Consider the following 18,583-nt stretch of genomic DNA (forward strand, 5'->3'; position numbering starts at 1 on the left):
CTCCTGCTGTTCCTGAGAGGCCGAGAGGTCGCATCTTTGTGATGAGCCGTCTTTGGCCGAGGCACACCAGACATAGTCCTTTGGTACGTTCTTAATATTTGATGTCCCTTGTTTGGTTTTATTTGATACCGGTGCTTCTTTGTCATTTATATCGATGAAATTCTCCGACGAGTTACCTCTTGAACCTTCACTTGGAGATAGTACATCAATATCTTTACCCTCCGGCGACATCTTCTCTTGTTCTTATTTTTATTCAGATGTCCCTATATCGATAGTGGAATCTATTTTCCCGGCTAATCTCCTTCGATTTCCACTTGAGGAGTTTGATGTTATTTTGGGCATGGATTGGTTATCTACCTATCATGCTCGATTTGAATGTCGAGATCAAAAGATTGTTCTTAAAAGCCCTTTGGGTACTCGCGTATCTTATCAAGGGGTTAGAAAACAAACAGGTGTGAAGTTGATCTCAGCTATGAAGATGGTGAATGCTTTGAAGAAGGGTCATCAAGCATTCCTATGTGTAGTGACTACTTCTAATTCTCCTTCTCTTCCTTCCTTGAAGGATGTTCCCATTGTTTGTGAATTTCCGGATGTATTTCCCGATGAATTACCCGGGATTTCTCCTGAAAGAGATGTTGAATTTTCTATTGACCTAGTTCCCGGAACCGGTCCTATTGCTAAAGCTCCTTATCGTATGGCACCTTCCGAATTGAAGGAGTTGAGAGTTCAACTTGATGACTTGATTGATAAAGGCTTTATTAGGCCTAGTGCGTCTCCTTGGGGTTCCCCCGTCCTCTTTGTGAAGAAAAAGGATGGATCTATCCGACTTTGCATTGATTATCGTGAACTCAACCGTGTGACAATCAAGAACAAGTATCCTCTTCCACGAATTGATGATCTCTTTGACCAATTACGTGGTGCTTCTACTTTTTCCAAGATTGACCTCCGATCGGGTTATCATCAAATTCCGGTTCGTGAATCCGATATTCCTAAGACTGCTTTCAGCACGAGATATGGTCATTTCGAATTTAAAGTGATGCCTTTCGGATTGACTAATGCTCCGGCTATCTTCATGGATCAAATGAATCGTACCTTTAGTGAGTACCTCGATAAGTGTGTGGTGGTGTTCATTGATGATATCTTGATTTTCTCAAAGAATGATGAAGAACATGCCCTACACCTCCGTATCATCTTAGACATTCTACGTCGTCAAAAGTGGTATGCTAAGTTCTCGAAATGTGAATTTTGGTTGCATCAAGTCACTTTTCTTGGACATGTCATATCCAAAGATGGTGTTATGGTAGATCCTTCTAAGATTGAGGCCGTTGTTGATTGGAAGAGTCCGAAAAATGTGACTGAGATTCGAAGCTTTCTCGGTTTGGCGGGTTATTACCGTCGATTCGTGAAAGATTTCTCTAAGTTAGCTAGACCGATGACTCAATTGTTGAAGAAGGAGTCTAAGTATGTGTGGACCGATGAATGTGAGAATGCCTTCTTAGAGTTGAAGAGTAGGTTGACTACCACTCCGGTGTTGACCTTACCTGAGGATGGTGTGGACTACGATGTTTATTGTGATGCTTCAAAGCATGGCCTAGGTTGTGTCTTGATGCAAAACCGAAGGGTTATTGCTTATGCTTCTCGACAACTGAGGGTTCACGAGGTGAACTATCCGACTCATGATCTTGAATTAGCCGCCGTGGTACATGCCTTGAAGACATGGAGGCATTACCTTATTGGAGTTCATTGCCGCATTTATACCGATCATAAAAGTTTGAGGTGTATCTTTACCCAGAAAGAATTGAATATGAGGCAAAGAAGATGGCTAGAGTTGGTGAATGATTATGATGCCGAGTTGATTTATCATGAAGGGAAAGCAAATGTGGTGGCCGATGCTTTGAGTAGGAAGACTAGTCACTCTTTGAGCACTATCCGTGTGTTACCTGATGAACTTACCACGGAATTTCAAAAGTTAGGGATAAGCCTTGTTGGGAAGGGCTTTGACTATCTTAGTGCCTTGAGTGCAGAACCCGACTTTTACCGTGAGATCTGTACTTGCCTACCTGAGGATGCTACTTTCAAGTCCATTCAAGCAAAAATCCAACTTGGGCAAGCTAAGGATTGTGTGGTGGATAGTGATGGATACCTTCGTTACCAAGGTAGGATGTATGTTCCGAGAGTAGCCGAGTTGAGGAAGAAGATCCTTGATGAAGCTCACCTTTCTCCTTACTCTATTCATCCTGGTGGTGACAAGATGTATAAAGACTTGAGATTACAGTTTTGGTGGCCTAGGATGAAGATTGATGTCCTAGAGTATGTTAGCAAGTGTCTTACCTATCAGAAAGTGAAGATTGAGCATCAGAAACCCGGGGGTTTGCTACAACCTTTGGATGTTCCCCTTTGGAAATGGGAGTCCATCTCCATGGAATTTGTGATGGCTTTACCTAAGACTGCTAGCGGAAAAGATGCGGTTTGGGTGGTTGTAGATCGATTGACCAAATGTGCTAGGTTTATAACTATCAAGGAGACATGGAGATTAGATGTCCTAGCTGGAGCCTACGTGAAGGAGATAGTACGCTACCATGGAGTGCCTAAGGATATAGTTTCAGATCGTGACCCGAGATTCTGTTCCCGTTTCTGGACTGCTTTGCAAGAAGCCATGGGTAGTAAGCTGCGATGAGTACCGCTTTTCATCTTTGCTACTGGATGGACAGACTGAGAGGACTATCCAGACTTTAGAGGACCTCCTCCGTGCTTGTGCTTTAGACTTCCACACTTCTTGGGAGAAATGTTTACCTCTTGTTGCATTCTCCTACAACAATAGCTATCATTTCTCTATCAAGATGTCACCTTATGAAGCTTTGTACGGTAGGAAGTGTCGTAGTCCTGTCTGTTGGGATCAAGTCCAAGATGCTCATGTGTTGGGACCCGATTTGGTGACTGAGACCACCAATCAGGTTCAGATCATTCGAGAGCGTATGAAAACCGCTCAAGACCGACAGAAATCTTATGCCGATGTCCGTCGTCGACCACTTGCCTTTGAGGTTGATGATCGAGTATTCCTTAAGGTATCACCTATGAAAGGGGTGAAACGGTTTGGTGTAAAAGGAAAACTGAGTCCCAAATACATTGGACCTTTCCGTGTGCTTGAGAAGATTGGTCCCGTTGCTTACCGTTTGGAGTTGCCCCCGAATTTGAGCAAGGTTCATGATGTCTTCCATGTATCTCAGTTGAGGAAGTACATCAGTGATCCGAGCCATGTCATTTAAGAAGAAATCCCAGATTTGGAGCCTAACTTGACTTTGGAAGAAAGGCCAATCCGAATCCTCGAAAGAGTAAACAAGCAACTTAGAAACAAAGTGGTGCCCCTAGTTCGTATCCTTTGGCGTTGTGGAAATGTCGAAGAAGAAACTTGGGAGCCTGAATCTTCTATGTTAGCTAAATATCCCGAACTTTTCTCGTGAGGTAATTCTCTTTCCTTTATCTAATTCTTGTGAGTTTTAGCTATCCTTTCGAGTGTTCCTCTCCTTCTCTTAAATACTCTCCGCGTTAGTAGTCCTTGCTTAGTTGTTTAAAAGTCGTAGTTAGAGTTTGGTCATAGCTAGTGGAGTTATTATCCTTATTATAGAGTTTCGAACTAAAGATTTTTGAAAATGTTTTAATGTTTTCCACTGGTTTTAACGTCAATGAGTGGTAAAGCTCGTTATTGGAGACGTCCGATAATTAGTTTTCTCATTTGTTGGTGTAAAAATATATATTTTTATGTCCTTGATTTGGAATGTTGATGTTCTTGAACGGCCGACGAGGATATTCCGTTCCATTGAAAAGACACTTATATTTCATACGTTCACATTTTGAAGATTTTGTTCACTTGATTTTAAAGAGTTAGACCTACATATATACAATGTTCCTTCTTCTAAGTTTCGGGGACGAAACTTCTTAAAAGGAGGGATGATTGTAACACCCCGTAAATTTGAAGACCTTTATTATATTTTAAAAGTAATATTTTAATCTATTTTAATTTTATATTAATTTATTTGGAATAAACTTTATTTGATAAAATATAATCTTATTTTATTTTGAAGAAATGTAATTATTTTTGATAGTTTAGAAATGTTTAAAAGTGATTTAAACTATATTTAAACCTTTTCCTTTGATAAAATAGATTTCGGATAAAAGTCGTAAAATTGGGATTTTCCCATTTCTTACGGTCGTTGGGTAAACGAGTTTGGATATTGGGCATATGAGTACTTAATCTTTTAGTAAAATCGTGTTTAAGAACTTTAATATTCTCGGAAATCGCGTTCGACGAATATTTCTAATTTCCGTCGAAACGAACCAAAACGTAAACAATTGAAACTCACCCAAACACCCTACCCCAAACCGTGCACCCTCCATCCTCCATGGGTCTCCTCTTCATCTTTCATTTCCTAATTTCTCATTCTATCACTTCCTTCTTCCAAACACCAAATTTATCTCAAAAATCATCCTTACCAAACCCTAAATCCACCATAACTTCTTCATTTCTCCACCAAATCGCATAAAAATTATATATTCGGAATCCTCTCTTCATTCCCCATCTAATAGTAAACTCTATTTTCATTTCCCCCAATTTTGTTTAAGACACATTTTTCTAGGGTTTCGAGTTAAGGCTAATTAACATGTTTTTATTGTTTGTATAGGTGAAGATTTTGAAGATGAGTTAGGGGACTCATATATTGTAGAAGATGATGAGTGATTTCGGTTTCTAGGGCTCTTTGTCAAGTGTTATTGTTCTCTTTTTCTAGCTTAAGGTAACTATTCCGAGTCACTCGACGAATTAATGTCACATTAGTAGTTGTATTTGTTGTTTGTTGTTGTTTGTTGTCGTTTGTTGTTGTTTGAGACGATCTTGTTGATAAATGAATGAATGGAGTAAGATGAGTATGCTTATGTTTAATTTATGTTACCCATTTGTATATTATTGTTTGGAACAAATTTGGATGAGGAATTATGTGTTGTGACAAGTCCGTGTTTTGTTTGGAACGCGTCGCACGGGACCGAGACGGTTTCCAATGTTTCCAAAATATGACAGATTGAACGGCATCGAAAAATTAGGTGGTTTAGCCACTTGAATCACTCAATTCGGAGTCCGTATGAGTAAATGGCGTCGTTTTATCGATTAAAAATTTATAGAAAAGTTTACCCTTGTGTGAGACGGTTATTTATGCTATTTTATTATGCGAGAATTTTGTGGAATTAGTTATTTTGTAAGTTGGAATGTTTTTTTTATGTTGATAGTGTTCACATGATAGAAATTGGAATATTGCATGAGAATGATATTGTAATGAATGTTGTGATTTGGGCCAAAATGGGCCAAGACTACGAAATGGGCCGGTTTGACCGAATGAGTTTGGTCAAACTAGGTTTTAACCGGTCGACCTCGATTTGACCAATGACCGTCGCGGGACTCGGGTCGAGGGTTTGTCTTTGAGGTGAGATTGGTTGTTATTGGATGTTTTATGTTATGCCTTGATATTTGTAATTATCATTTCACATGTTGGTTGTTGGATGCTTTGGATGCCTTATGCTTGAGTCTTGGTGCCTCTTTGCCATTTTAGCTTGTTCTCATGGATTATGGTACTGTTGGTTAGCTGGAATTTGGATCATTATTGATATTGGGATATTGTTGGATTGTCAGCTGAATATGCTCTTGCGTAACCTTTCATATGCTAGGGTGTGTATGATCTTTTGTGTGTGCAAGTTTGGACTCTTTGCCCCTCTTATGGTTAATTGGGTGTCCTACTTGTCTTGTGTGGTGTGGGCTAAAGTATTCAAGCTGGGACTAGGTCCTAGGTGAGTATTTCGGCCTTCATCATAGATAGGCCGTTATAGTCTTTGACGAGTGTATGTTCACCGCTTAATAGCCTTTGTGTCTTAGCTTGGTGGGTTTATATCCAAGTTAGGGCATGACCTCCTGACGTACTCTTAGAAGTATGTGGTCAGCTTAAGTACTAGTCAACCCTTTGGTGGACTCCTTAGGGGTACTCATGTGTTGTTATCATGGGTCTTGGATGCGGTAGTTTTCCGCATGTCGCTAGGTCTGCGCAGGTTTAGGACTAGGGTGTTTACCTTACCTCGTGGTATAGACTCGAGTTCTGAGTGACTATTATTTGTACTAAGAACTTATGCCTGTCTCTAGATATATTGTCCTTTCTTGTTTGATGATTCTATGAATCATAGAAGGTGAGATGCAAGCCGGCTATGGTTGATAGAGTTTAGATTCCTAGATGTTATGTGATTCACATGATAGTGTAGTATGAGTCGGTCTAGTATTCACATGCTAGGACTATGTGTTGTTATATTGTTGTTCACATGATAAGCACGATTGTTTAGCATCTATATGCTAAGGCTATGTGTTATTCATATTCATATTCTTATATTTACATATTATATTAATTATGACATTTCATGCATTTAGGAGAACTCGGAGTTACTCCCCATTTGATCGTGGCTTTCGTATTTGTATAAAATGCGATTGGAGGTAGGTGATGCATATATGGGGTACATGGACGAGCTAGCGAGCAAAGTAACCTTGGGACCTAGATTGGCTTTATTTTATTGTGACCCTTAAACACTTTTTATGTCATATACTTTTTAGGGACATATGTCTCCCTTTTTCATATTTGGGTTGTATAACTTTGTTTCGCGACTTTAGCGATATTTTATTTATGAGATTTATTTTAGACCTTGCATGTTTGACACCTTCCCATTTGGATATTTTTATAACAGGTTCAGGTTTCGTTTTCGGTTTTAAAAATTACAGGTTTTTATCCAAATGAACCTATTACAAGCATATCCATGCAGTTTTTATCTAGAATTTTGTGTTTACTTTTCCCAAAGAATGAGGGTGTCATACAGCACCTCCGATACACAGTATCAACACATTTAGTTCAATTCTCTCTTTCATATAGTCCCTTTCAACTGCCTCCCACCAACACTTATGACGCTCTCTCCCGTCACATGCCACCCTCTCCCCCTACCCGTCATGCGGCTTGCCACTATCCTATACCCCCCCCCCCCCCTAGTTCCTCCTGGGCGACCTCCGCCCCAGTGTTTTGCCACCACTTATCATGCACCATCCATTCAATTTAATTACTTTTTTTTAGAAGAGTAAAGATATATTTTTTTTAAAGAAAAGGAATAAAATATGTTGGAAAAGTTATGAAAAAAAAATTATATGAACAATTAAAAGATATACAAAGATCAATTAGAAAAATTAAAAAATTATTTTATATTCACGTCTATGTTTTTATATAATTTTTTTTTATTATTAATATCTCTATATGGAACTTTATCTCATTTAATAATTATTATTAAGTAGGATTATTTTATTTTTAAGAAGAAAAAATTAATTAAATAAATAAATCCTTCAAATATGAAGCTCATGTTAATAAACCCTACCCTCTTTCTCAAGCTTTTCTTCTTCTTCTCCATCATCTTCTCTCTCTATCTTCTTTCTTTATTAAATCTCGTTTTTCGTCAACATTCAACTAAAAGCGACGATCTTAGGTGATTCCTTCCTGCTTTCTAAATCTTTGTTTTCCTTCATTTTTATACCCTCCAATTTCTACTATTTATTGTGTAAATCTTCTGTCTTTTTTTTTTTTTTTTTTTTTTTTTTAATTATACATTTATTTATTTAATTATTTTTTTCCGTGTAATTTTTCTTGTGTTGGATTGTTCGTGTGCTGTAACTATGCGTTTTTAATCAGTCTTAATTGAATTTCTGAGATGTGTGAATATGTGCGTAAATTTAGGGGTTTTGTGATTGATGAAGTCATTTGAGCAATGATGTTGAATTTCTATACCCTTTTTAATTCAAGTGTTTATAATGTTAGATCTTCATTTATGATGGTTATATTGGAGATGATTTTAATTCAGTTTGACTTGATGTGATGACACTTTTTAGGTTTTCAATTGGAAATCTAATTTTTAGATTTGGGTTATTTTGAACAATAGTGGAGCTGTTTTTCTTTCTATAAGGGTTACGGAGAGGAACTCAAGTAGACGGTTTTTCGTTACGTTGTATGTTGCTCAATAACATTTATTTAGGGAGGTGATATGTGACGGTTTTTCGTTATTACTTTTTAGGTTTTCATTTGTTCAACGATGATGAACAATAGTTAGGAGTATTTGGTCTTTCCATCACTATAATGTGGGTGTGAGTTATGGTGTTTTGGGGATCTGAAGGTGTGACGTAGTGGGAACGTAGGTAGGTAATGTTGCGTAGCATTTGGTTCAATTGGAGTTGAATTGTGACGCATGAGATTATGTTGGTAGTATTTTGTCGAGCTGTTTGTCTTGTGAAGGGGTTTCAGACTCTTGTTGTAGTATTTATGTGAATCGGGACTCTTGAGAGTTTTCTCCATTTTTGGCATAATTCTGACTTTTAGTTGCGATACGTTTTTAATTTTCCTTTTAAAGGGTGCAAAGCTTGTATCATATTTGTTGTCTATGGGTTATGTTGAGTGTAGGCTCTAAGAATGGGCTATCTGATGTTGTTAACAGTAGGAAACACAAGCACTCTTTTGCATTAACTCCAATTTTGGATTGAATGTGCTGAACTTGACTTTTTTTTTTTGGCTATATGACTTGATTGTGTGTATGACGTGATCTGATTGGCTGTTTTCCTTGTATTTGGTTTGTTATGTAACCAGTTTACTGATGTTTGTGGAATATGTTTCTTCCTAATCATTATTGATCTCATGTGGGGATGAAGAACACACATATGTTTATTGCCAAGCATTATGGATCTCGTAGGTATATCGTGTACAACTTGATCATAGTTCTTGTACATGTTGTGGAATTTTATTCGTCTCTTTCATATATTATAAGTTGTATTTTCAGGGCGGTTTGATGACATTGATTCTAATGTAGAGTTGCTAATGTGGTTGTTGTAGCTGTTGATTATCAATGGCGTCAAAGCTTCGTCTGTTGCAATCAAAGGCTTGTCAGGCTAAGCAGTTCCTCTCCAATCATGGGGATGTCTATTATAAGCAGATGATAGAGCAAAACAAGGAGTTCATACAGGAGCCACCTACTGTGGAGACATGCAGTCGTTTGTCAAAGCAGCTATTTTACACTCGCCTTGCCAGGTGGGTACTGTTGTAGAAAAGCTCTCAGCTTTATTTGATATACAGTTTTTAAAACAAATCTGCTCACTGTAGCTTTATGACCTATTTGAGAGCACCATAGGCTCTAGTCTGGCTTTAGCGTGGCTGATTCACACACAACGACGCGCGAGCCATCAAATTTGTAGCATATGGGAATTAACTCGTGCTTATTGAGTTACTCCCTCCGTCCCGGTCAATTGTTGTCCTTTGGTTTTGGCACAAAGACTAAGGAAAGAGGAGAGGGCCAATATATAACCAAATGACAAGTAGAACAAAGTGAATGAGAATGATCAAATTACTCATCAAGTTCATTCTTAAAATAGAAAGGACAACAAATGAGTGAGACACCCCAATATGGAAAAGGACAACAAATGACGGGGACAGAGGGAGTATTCTGTTTGCCTTGTTTTGACGTTGTAAAGTCCAGATTGACTCATTGCTTGCTTGAGAGGCTATGTAGTATGTATCCTTGACTGCAAAGTGCATACGATGTAGGAATCTCTGGAAACTGCAACACAAATTCGCATGAGTCTAGACTTATTACCCTCCTGTAAGCAAGGGCATTGGAAGGGTTTATACTTTATACGGGCAGCCATGTTAAAGAAAACATTTAATAGATGTAAGGCAACTCGTATTATCTTCCTTGGTAGTTCGTATAATTGATGGTTGTACTTTTCATTGTGTGGCAGTTTACCTGGCCGCCGTGAAGCTCTATGGAAAGAAGTGGAGCAAGTGAAGCAGGTTTGGAAAAACAGGAAAGAGATGAAGGTCGAAGAAGTTGGAGTCGCTGCTTTGTTTGGATTGGAGTGCTTTGCATGGTTCTGTGCTGGTGAAATCATAGGACGAGGGTTTACTATCACTGGATATAAGGTCTAGTTTTGCACACATCATCTTCCTTGTCCCAAATTCCGAGTATTAAGTCCCTAGTTCCTTTTTGAAATACCAGACATGAGGAATTTTGTAATTGATCAACCGAAGGAATGAAATGCAATTCCTTCGAAATCTTTGTTGCTAGCTCGTTCTTTCGAAAGACCATGACATAAAATGCAAACTTATAAGGTGTGATAATGGCTGTTGCTGCCTCTACTGCAATGTTTCTTAACATTGATCGGGTCATAATTAATAATAAGATCCTTCTGGTTTACACTACGTCAGAAATGATGTGATGTTCCGTACTTTCTTCATATTTTTACTGTTCTGGTTGTAGCCATCAAATTTTCTCATCGTTGGGTGTTTGTTTTCAAGTGAGAGTTTTACACGCTTGATTGTTTTTTTTTTGTGCGCTCATTTGTCACGTCCTTTTATCCATCCATTTCAGCAATATGTTTACCCCTTGCTTTCCCAAATCTGTCCTCCCACCCCCTCCAAGGGTTTCCAAAACCTTTTCCCTACCACCTTCACTTCGCACCACTCAACTACCAACACCGACCACCAACCTTCCCCAACACCACTGCTGGCGCCGGTGCCCACCCTTCACCCATAATCGGGCGACTTTTGCCACCCCCACCCTGAAAGCCTTGACGAAATTCCCATCACCACCACTTAACACCCACATCCACCATTGAAAACTGCTCACCGGTTCGTGTATGAGTCATCAATTCAGATCCGGTTAACTTTCCCAAGTCTACCCAAAGGTATATGAATACATGTAGTCAGGTCATTTTGGTTCGCAAGAATTTGGATCGAGGCATATCAATTTAGGGTGCACTATTATTAAGTTATTTGGAGATATAAAATAACATTAGTTTTAAACCGGTGAACTTCACGGGCTGTTTTATAATTAGATGATTACCTTCAAGCTAATACACCGTATATTGTTAATAAATTGAAAGTCATATTAGCTAAAGTGAATCTTATCTTATATAAATATAAAACACAACAAATTAGAGCTGGTTTTTTTGTGTGAATATGTTAGAGTTGGTTATGTGTATAATTCTTATTTCAGATTATTTTATCAAAATGATAAGTTATTTAAAATATGACTGAGATATAGACCTGTCGAATTTTGACCCAACCCACCATTTAAAAATCAATTTTAAATATATTTGTGATTATATTTAGTACTTTAAATTTCAAACACCATTTAAAAATCAATTTTACATAACTTTTATAATTTGTAATAATAAAATAATTTTTAAAATAACTTAATTTCTATAATTCTTCCAATATAATTAACGTAAACATTGAATAAGAATATTTATATTAAATAGGTTTTAATTTTAAAAAAAAAAAATATTATAATTTATAAAAGGCATTAGTTACTAATTTCTGACCCGTATTATGACCCTAACCCGACTCGTGACCCGTATGACCCGACTCATATTTGACCCGACATGTATGTTAATCCGCCTGACCTGTTTGATAGGTCCACTAAGACATTCAGACAACTTAGAGGATATATACCAGAAAGTCAATCTTAAATTGTTAATAAACTGAAAGTCATATGAAAGTCAATCTTAAATAAAATGTGAAACACAACAAATTAGAGTTGGTTATGTGTACAATATATATATATATATATATATATATATATATATATATATATATATATATAGAGGCCGGATCCGGTGAGGCACCTCATTATGGCGAGGCGGCCGGTCTCACCAAAATAAATCTCGGTGGAGGGCCACGCATTTAGCTGTTTCAAAATTTTCCCTTTCCTGAAAAAATCTCTTACTGCAGCCACCACGTCCTTGCCAATTTCTCCCCATGCGTCTTTGAAGAACCCACTTGTATAACCATCTGGGCCAGGGGTTACTCATTAATTCATTATCACGTTATTTGAATCCATTACTATTGACAAAATCCACATTCATTCACAGCTTTACAAATGGGTCAAATACAAGCAAAGAATGAGTATACAAACGAGATGAATTTCATTGAAAATGGATGCATTTTTCTTGAAAAAGCAGTTGCTCTTAGCGAGAGGGCAAAATACGGGATCAGGCAGCGAAAATACTATCAATCGACGAAATTGAGAAGGCTACAAACAACTACGATCCGACTCTTGTTCATGGTAGCAAGCAATCAAAGATCTTTAAAGGCGTCATAGATGACCAAGTCGTAGCTATCAAATCCCTAGAGATTTTCAATTTGAACCGCGACCTCGTTGACCTTTACTTAACTGAAGCCGCGACATCAATGGTCATGAATCATGAAAATTTGGTTAAGATCTATGGAAGTTGTCTTGAGACTTGTATACCGATAATGGTGTACGAGTATATTTAAACTGGGCTTGTGACGGAGAAATGTGATGTTTATAGTTTCGGGGTTTTGTTGTTGGAACTGTTAACAGGAAAACATTCTATTACGATGGCCATACGCAATAACAAAAATTTAGTTGATGATCAAGTTTCACTTCAGGATGCCACTTGGAGCACGGTGTATCATTATGCTACTCCGAATCCCGATTTGCTCTCTCAAATCATAGGCAATGTCGAGAAGTCGATAATTACCTCTAGTTTAACCGTCCTCCCTGTCATTGTACTATTCCCTCTTGTTCTCTGTCATTACCTCTTTTCTTTTTGGACAATTCAATGAATTTAACCCACTGGTTGAGTTTTATTGATCCTAAAATCTCTCTTTTTATGAGTTTAATCAAAGGTAAACAAATGAATTAGACGAAGGGAGTATAAAGTAACATTCCTCTATTACCATTACCAATTTTCTACCTCACTAGCTTTTTTAAAACTTGGTCATTATAGGTGTTAGGAATCACCTATTTTGTTCTTTGCCTTATTTTGTGAATCTCAGTCCTTATTTTGTGAATCTCATACATTATTCAGTGAATCTTAAGGCTTGTTTTGTGAAACTTGATCATCATAAGTGGTTAAAATCACCTATTTTGCTCTTTTCTTTATTAGGTGAATCTCAGACTTTGTTTTGTGAATCTCAGACCTTGTTCAGTGAATCTTAGAGGTTGTTTTGTGAAACATGGTCATCATAAGTGGTTAAAATCACGTTTTTTGCTCTTTTCCTTGTTTGGTGAATCTCATACCTTATTTTGTGAATCTCATACCTTATTCAGTGAATCTTAAGGCTTGTTTTGTGAAACTTGATCATCATAAGTGGTTAAAATCACCTATATTGCTCTTTTCTTTATTAGGTGAATCTCAAACTTTGTTTTGTGAATCTTAGACCTTGTTCAGTGAATCTTAGAGCTTATTTTGTGAAACATGGTCATCATAAGTGGTTAAAATCACGTTTTTTGCTCTTTTCCTTATTTGGTGAATCTCAGACCTTATTTTGTGAATCTCATACCTTATTCAGTGAATCTTAAGGCTTCTTTGTGAAACTTGATCATCATAAGTGATTAAAATCACCTATTTTGCTCTTTTCTTTATTAGGTGAATCTCAGACTTTGTTTTGTGAATCTCAGACCTTGTTCAGTGAATCTTAGAGCTTGTTTTGTGAAACTTGGTCATCATAAGTGGTTAAAATCACGTTTCTTGCTCTTTTCCTTATTTGGTGAATCTCAAGCCTTATTTTGTGAATCTCATACCGTATTAAGTGAATCTTAAGGCTTGTTTTGTGAAACTTGATCATCATAAGTGGTTAAAATCATCTATTTTGCTCTTTTCTTTATTAGGTGAATCTGAGACTTTGTTTTGTGAATCTCAGAGCTTGTTCAGTGAATCGTAGAACTTGTTTTGTGAAACTTGGTCATCATAAGTGGTTAAAATCACGTTTTTTGCTCTTTCCTTATTTGGTGAATCTCGGACTTTGTTTTGTGAATCTCGGACCGTGTTTTTGAATCTTAGAGGTTGTTTTGTGAAACTTGGAATATGACTTGCACAAATAAGTTCATTTCCAGCAGACCAATTGATCATATACAGCATCAGATAAGTTCAATCTTAAATTTACACATATATCAATCTTAAATTTACCGTAATATAAGTTCACTGACACTGTCAATGCCAATTATTGTACGCGGCTTGGCTTTGCTTCAATAATCAAAGATGATCTGTAGGGAACTCAACAACGCAATGTCAGACCCGACCTCCGGTCTTAAATTTACAGTATATAGGTTCATCAAAACAGTCAATGCAAAAATTCACAGGACCAAAGTGATTAATAAATAACATTATATATCCTACATAAATATTTCCACGCACAAAGTGATAATATATTCTTACATTCTACATAAATAAATACATTCCATTACAATACAATCCTAAATTCCAAGTTCCGACTTAAAAAGAAAAGGTCTGTCCTAAAGCGGATTCCAACTTGTACAGTCGGCAGCCTCTTTAAAAGATGCGCAAATTTCGATGCCATAATGTTCTCCTTCAATGGTCACATAATATGGTTCCTCGAGATCAAACTCGAATTCTGCCAACCCGCATATAGAATCACCAACACCGTCAATGCCGCATACGCTAAGGTCTCGCCCGATAATCAAATCCGCATCACCGGAACAACAAGAATGTTGTTATAAGTAACCCAAATAAGTTATCATTCCCAATGGAATATGACTTGCACAAATACTACTGATACCTCCAGGTAACTAATTATAGTTCTACTACTGCTTCTACGACATAAAAAAGGATCCGAAAGCGTGCTCAACAAAATAAATTTCATACAACCCAATAATAGAAAACATAAATATTACTGATATACATATAATTCTTTGGGATCTGAACTAATGAATGCTTTGATGTGCACTAGGAGCTGGAAACTTGGGTACAATAAGCATTGACAAGGTATATACCATTCCTAAATCAGCAAGATTGTTAAGACGGTACTGATACACCAGAAACTCCAGTTTAACGGAACTCAATCTACACTGAGAAATTCCCAGGAGCTTTCATCACAATCGGTTTGCACCACTATGATTAATTGCAACAGTGAACCAACCAAGGGCAAGGGAGAAGATTCAATCAAAATGATCGCATCATGATCGCATTAGCTTGCTTAATTCAAACATCACCCATCTTAATCACCTTATGCAATCACGTTGCAAGGTTGTTTACCTTTAAATGCACAGTTTCAGGCAGTTAGGCCCTGACATATACCGATCAGAATTACATAAAAAGTTAATCGTGGCGAAACTCGCACTACATGAGTCAAGACAACTATGAACTATGATGAATTAAATACAATGCCACTATGCAATTCAAAGATCAGCTCGAAAGATTATCTGAGTTCTATTGATAAGAGGACAGCCTTATCCAAGGCAGTGACAAAGTAAATCAATGAACACTGAACAGCGCGAAAACAACCCATCAAACTGGTTCAGTTGTCCGTTGAGGCGTACAGGAGTACAGGGTGTCTAGAACAGCAATAGGCCTACAGGGATGTGAACTGTGAAGAACAGACATATGCTAATAGTAATGCTCTCTATCAATTTTGCACATCTGAGTACGGATTTGGCTAACTCATCCTCAATGTTATTGTATTTAAGTTTAATACACTAGATTCTTAAATTAACTAGGCTATATGAGATTCGAACTCATACCTTTGTGCAAGATTTGCACATTGCTCTCCCATTTGAGCTAATAGCCGTTAAGATATACGAGTATATAACAAAGATTAAATAAGGGGAACCTTAAGCTAATAGCCTTTAGATATGAAACAATGAAAAGCCTAACCTGCGATTGAGTGTCAATGTGATGAACAGCCCTAGATTCATTACCATATGACTCCGTGATTGTAGAACGGGCATCAGGAACGAACTTCTGAAAGTCTCTCTCACAGCTGCCTGAAGTGAGATTCTTGTTACTTTCATTGACAGCCATACAATTATTGCTCCGTCCATAAACGTCTTGTTGTTCAGTTCCAGAATTTAGGCCACATGGATCGCAACTAGGAAAGTCAAAACCACAATTGAATTCATCATAAAACACCAAATATTTGATGACTCATCTTAAATTCGACCTCTTATACTGCCATACGTAGGAACTGTTGAGGTAATTATCACTGGATTAATGTTGTAAGATTCCAAAAGAGTGTTTTAGACGGAAACCTGAATTAGGATTAGGTAATTCAGTTGGCTCTGCCTGACTCCAGGTATGTCCTTAGTCTAGAGATTCTGACATACAGACTCGTCCTATAACTAATCGCAGTAAAACTAGTAGATTCCCATTCTCTGTCTTGTAAGGTACCGGCTGAATCATACTCATATCCTCATTAGGAATGTATATTGGACCATATTTTCTCCAAGTTTCACCTAAATTTGAGGTTACCTGAACAAAGGTTCAGGGAAAAAATTGACAAAAAAAAAAAAAAAAAGGCGAACGATTTTTATCTTGTGAATTCTTTGCCTTAGGCACGCCGATATATACAACATTACCCAAGGCTGTTTCCGGAACACATAATGAAACTTGCGTTGTTGCATTAAATGACTGCTACTTCACAATAAAAATAACTGCTCAACCAGTTTTGTTCAGGTAAAAGTTTCCCAAAAAGAACCATAAATTTGTAATAGGACGCCTAGAAACGGAAAATGTAAACTTCGTATACCAATGTAATGAATTTGAAATAGAAGGCCAACTCAAATTGAAATCTATCTTATACTCGAATAATAATAGACCAAAAAAGAATACAACTACTACTGTATTGAAAGCTGTTTTAACCAGCTCCCTGCTCGATCCACGAAAGCAATCAGAAATATGAGAGACCAACACAGCATGCTCGACCCGTCTATCTTCAACGAATCAGAACAGCATGCTACAACTAACGTTTCAGGTTTAACTTATCTCAAGCTTTACCAACAAAGAGCGGATAAACTAAGTTCACTTCTGACTCACTCTCAGTTGTACTCCTACAGAATAGAGATAATCAATGCTAATTACCTTTCCTTGATCATACATACAAAATCACCATTTGTTAAGTTACCATTAAGAAAAAAGTTGTAATCTACAGAAACGGAAGTCCTAAGATGGATCATCTTCAACGCTTCCTCAAAAAACAAGGTTATATCAAAAACTTGCAAGAGTACAGTTCCTTTACCGAAATTGTAAAAAAATCATAAATACAAGGTTAACTTACTGCCCTCCTAGTCCTAAGTCCTACCTACAAGGTTATAAACTGAAAATTGTGAAAACGGTCAATTAAAAACTCAACAGTCTCTAAATAACTCATCATTTCCTCTAAGAAATAAAACCTGAGACATAACACAATCTCCCAAGACTAGTACATTCGCCATTACTAGTTTCATCTACAGCAGCACTCTAAAACTTTGGTTAAAAACCTCCAAGCCAGATTAGATTAATTCGCTAAAACATGAGATATATCGTAAGAGAGATGATCTCAACTCCCCATTAAGTTACCAACAAGCTGGATCATGCAACAAAACCAAAATAACCTCAAGGTAAGAGATGTTATTACTAGGACACCAATCAATCATAAGCTGTATTATTGATGCCACCTTACCTTCCATAATCAGACAAAATCGAAATCGAGGTAGTAAATAGTTAAGAAAGGGAAATGAACATACGAAGAAGCAGAGAAATCGACTTCAATTGATTTTATGCGTTCCTACTGCGCTCGATTATGCTTACAAAATGATCAAAACCTGCATAAGAACAGTGATAATAAGTAATGAAAGTAGTTTAGCGAAAATTTATCAAATTAAATCAGTAATTTATCAAATTATATAAGTAATGAACAGCGATAATAAGTAATCGAAATGAAAAAATAGATGATCGAAATTACCGGATCATAATAGCGGTGGAGAAGCTTAGTGATAATGGCGGTCGAAAAGCTCGGTGATAATGGCGAAGATGGAGTGAAGATGGAGCTCAGTGAAGATGAGTTAGAAGAGAGAGAGAAAGGGCGTAAATGAAATGTGTGTTTTGGTTAGGATAATATAGAGGGACATGTGGCATCATCTGGTGAGTTTATAATTTTTAGATCTGACGGTTTAGGATGGGTCCAGCCGCCTCACCCTAAGAAGGGTGCCTCACATGATTCAATCTCTCTCTCTCTCTCTCTCTCTCTATATATATATATATATATATATATATATATATATATATATATATATATATATATATATATATATATATATATATATATATATATAAATGAGATTTAATGAGTCCACCTAAATTCATTGAGTCCATAAGTCCTCTTAAGGGTCATTGAAAAGATAGGATGGAGGGTTGAGATTGAAGGGGAAAAGGGAGGGATTAATGCTAAATGGAGGGGATTGAAGCTACTTAATCACTTTCCCTCACTAGCTTCACTAATCAACCACTAATTTTACTATATAACATTTATTTTTCACTCACTTCTCTCTCATCTCACACAATTATCATTCCTCTCATCTCTCTAAAAATAAAAAAAAATTCAATTCCTCTCAAAAATCCAACAAAAATCAAAAACCAAATAATTCAAAAAAATCAAAAAAAAAAATTTCCCCCTCATTCACTCATTATCCTCGTCAGTCATCACCCACCACTGACACACCCGCCACCACCACGACACAC

At 37.0% G+C, this 18,583-nt stretch overlaps 1 protein-coding gene and 1 long non-coding RNA gene across 3 annotated transcripts; one reads left to right on the forward strand and one right to left on the reverse strand.

The window, feature by feature from the left end:
* The first annotated feature begins 7,410 nt into the window (after positions 1–7,410).
* Positions 7,411–10,301, forward strand: LOC141653453 (uncharacterized). Of its 2 annotated transcripts, none has more exons than XM_074461221.1 (3): positions 7,411–7,548; positions 8,940–9,134; positions 9,842–10,301. In XM_074461221.1, exons 2-3 carry the CDS (start codon positions 8,953–8,955, stop codon positions 10,026–10,028), a joined length of 369 nt encoding a protein of 122 aa, XP_074317322.1. In that variant the 5' UTR covers positions 7,411–7,548; positions 8,940–8,952; the 3' UTR covers positions 10,029–10,301. The 2 variants fall into 2 exon arrangements, with proteins under 2 accessions (XP_074317322.1, XP_074317323.1); XM_074461222.1 differs by having other exon boundaries at positions 7,424–7,548; positions 8,887–9,134.
* Positions 10,302–14,204: 3,903 nt separating this feature from the next.
* On the reverse strand, positions 14,205–17,931 carry LOC141652216 (uncharacterized). Its single transcript, XR_012547042.1, has 2 exons — positions 17,808–17,931; positions 14,205–17,667 (listed from the first exon to the last, which is right to left on the reverse strand). It is a non-coding gene; the product is annotated as an uncharacterized LOC141652216 (long non-coding RNA).
* Positions 17,932–18,583: the final 652 nt, after the last annotated feature.

This window comes from Silene latifolia, chromosome 4 (genome assembly GCF_048544455.1).
Source record: "Silene latifolia isolate original U9 population chromosome 4, ASM4854445v1, whole genome shotgun sequence".
NCBI classification, from domain to species: Eukaryota; Viridiplantae; Streptophyta; class Magnoliopsida; order Caryophyllales; family Caryophyllaceae; genus Silene; species Silene latifolia.